Source organism: Lupinus angustifolius, chromosome LG12, assembly GCF_001865875.1.
Source record: "Lupinus angustifolius cultivar Tanjil chromosome LG12, LupAngTanjil_v1.0, whole genome shotgun sequence".
NCBI lineage: Eukaryota > Viridiplantae > Streptophyta > Magnoliopsida > Fabales > Fabaceae > Lupinus > Lupinus angustifolius.
Window position 1 is genome coordinate 6,173,055 of NC_032020.1, and position 2,670 is coordinate 6,175,724.

General features: G+C 40.7%; 1 protein-coding gene across 1 annotated transcript; it reads left to right on the top strand.

The window, feature by feature from the left end:
* On the top strand, window positions 513-1,144 carry LOC109361832. Its single transcript, XM_019607369.1, has 2 exons — window positions 513-692; window positions 833-1,144. Exons 1-2 carry the CDS (start codon window positions 513-515, stop codon window positions 1,142-1,144), a joined length of 492 nt encoding a protein of 163 aa, XP_019462914.1.

Sequence of the window (2,670 nt, forward strand, 5' to 3'; positions counted from 1 at the left end):
TGTCCCCAAGGCAAGTAGGTGAAGATCAAAAAAAGTTGAAAGAAAAGATGGATCGAGAAAAAAAAGAAGAAAAAGAAAAAAGAAACGATCCAGAAAAAAAGAATGAAAAAGAAAAAAATATTGAAAAAGAAAAAAAGAAGGAAAAAGAAAAGAATGAAAAAAAAGATGAGAAGAAAAAGAAAAGCTTTATGGCTTCCAAAGGGGAAGTAAAGGGTGCTATCCTTACAAGACAACCCATTTACTTACTCATTGGACAACAATTTTGTTTGAATACTAACTCTAATGTTGTTATGCCTGATGCTGTTAAAAGTTTTCTGCAGGAATTTGAGGATGTATTTCCTCAAGAGGTCCCACGTGGCCTCCCACCTTTAAGGGGAATTGAGCATCATATTGATCTCATCCCCGGAGCATCTTTGCCCAATAGGCCTGCCTATCGGAGCAACCCTCATGACACTCATGAGATACAAAAGCAAGTTGAGGAACTGATGTAGAAAGAATGGGTACAAGAAAGCATGAGTCCTTGTGCTGTCCCTGTCATCCTTGTACCCAAAAAGGATGGGTCCTGGAGAATGTGCACTGATTGTAGAGCCATCAACAACATTACGGAAGGCCACCCTATGGCCTATTTCAGTGAAAAGTTAGGTGGACCTATGCTGAACTACTCCACCTATGACAAGGAGTTGTATGCCTTGGTAAGGGCATTACAAACATGGCAACACTACCTCCTCCCTAAGGAGTTTGTCATACATAGTGACCATGAGTCACTAAAATACCTCAAGGGGCAAGGTAAGTTGAAAAAAGACATGCTAAATGGGTTGAATATCTGGAACAGATCCCTTATGTTATAAAACATAAAAAGGGAAAGGCCAATACTGTGGCCGATGCCTTATCAAAAAGGCACAATTTGCTGGCAACCCTAGAAACCAAACTTCTTGGTTTTGAACACATAAAAGATTTGTATGCCAATGATGCTGAACTTTCTGAATTGTTTAATAAATGTGAACATGTGGCTGTTAATGGATATTATAGGCAAGATGGTTTCCTTTTCAAGGAAAATCGCTTATGTTTGCCTAAGGTATCCATTAGAGACTTGCTTGTTAAGGAGTCTCATGAAGGGGGTCTAATGGGCCACTTCGGGGTCTAATGGGCTGTTAATGGATATTATAGACTTGCTTGTTAAGAATCACTTCTTGTGGCGCCTCCATCCCCCTTGTCTTCTCCATCTTCTTGTTCCCAAACTCACGGCCAAACACTCACCAAAACCACCCAAAATCCCCTCATTTCCCACGGCCAAACACCCATAAAACACTCTCACATAACCCTAATCCTCACGGCCAAAATTCCCCAAACACATTCCATAACATCACAAGTACACCAATCATCAACCAAACAACCACCAAATCCATCAAACACAATCAAAACCCCACGGCCCAAAACACAACCAAACAACATTCAAAACATCCAAAACAAATTCAATTCCAAAAGTCCCAAAAAGTAATTACCATCAAGAATGATCCAAAACAAAAACGTAATCCCCCTATAGGATTACATCAATAAACTCCTCTTTTCCACCACGTGTCATCCCGAAACAGATGGCCAAACCGAAGTTGTGAACAGAACTCTAACCACCCAGTTGAGGGTAATAATTAAAAAGAATATAAAGAGTTGGGAAGAGTGCTTGCCCCATGTTGAATTTGCTTATAATCGGGCCACTCATAGTACCACTAGAATGTCACCATTTGAGATTGTGTATGGATTTCAACCACTAACCCCTCTTGATTTATTACCTGTGCCTAACTCTTCTATGTTGCAGCATAAGGATGGGAAGTCTAAAGCGGACTATGTGAAGAAGATCCACGAAAAGGTTAAGGCCCAAATATAACATAAAAATGGGGGCTATGCTAAACAAGCCAACAAGGGCCGAAAGGAGATCATCTTTGAACCCAGAGACCTAGTACGGGTCTATATGAGGAAGGAGAGGTTTCCTGCACAAAGTAAATCCAAACTCCAACCTATAGGAGATGGACCATTTCGTGTCTTGGAGAGAATCAACAACAATGCTTATAAGCTAGACCTCCCAGGTGAGTATGGAAACATTAGTGCCACATTTAACGTTGCTGATCTTTCTTTGTTTGATGCAGGTGATGAAGATATTGCTGAATCAGATTCGAGGTCGAATCCAGTCCAAGAAGGAGGGGATGATGTGACCCTACCTAGGGCATACAATGAAGAGGATCTAATTGGGCTTGGAGGGCCCATGACTCGGTCCAAGAGCAAGAAGGCTCATCAATCTCTCAATCAACTCATCAAAGGAGTACTTGAAGATGCAAGGCCCAACACGGAGATCAAGCCCATCAATTGCTCCATATTCATAGAAATTCCCCAAGTTGGCCACGGCCAAGGAGGGCTTGATTAAGGCATGCTTTAGCTGATTTAATAAAGTGAGGGATTAACACCCTCACTAGTATTTAAGAACTTGATAGTTACCTATTTTACTTTGGAACTTTTATTAGGAATTAAAATAAATATGGCCGAAATTACCTTATTAAATGGCCATTAGGAACTTGTAATCCATGTTTGAATTCCTTTCCTTATGGGAGGACTTGAAGATGGCATGCAACCCGCAATGAATTAAAGGAAATCTTTCCTTATCAAGAGCATAAAGGGGGG

Bases quoted from the DNA above. Each gene is read 5' to 3' on its own strand.
- LOC109361832 (XM_019607369.1), top strand. From the start codon at position 513: ATGAGTCCTTGTGCTGTCCCTGTCATCCTTGTACCCAAAAAGGATGGG. The intron at 693-832 runs GTAAGGGCATTA...TATCTGGAACAG, and splicing joins ACAAGGAGTTGTATGCCTTG to ATCCCTTATGTTATAAAACA.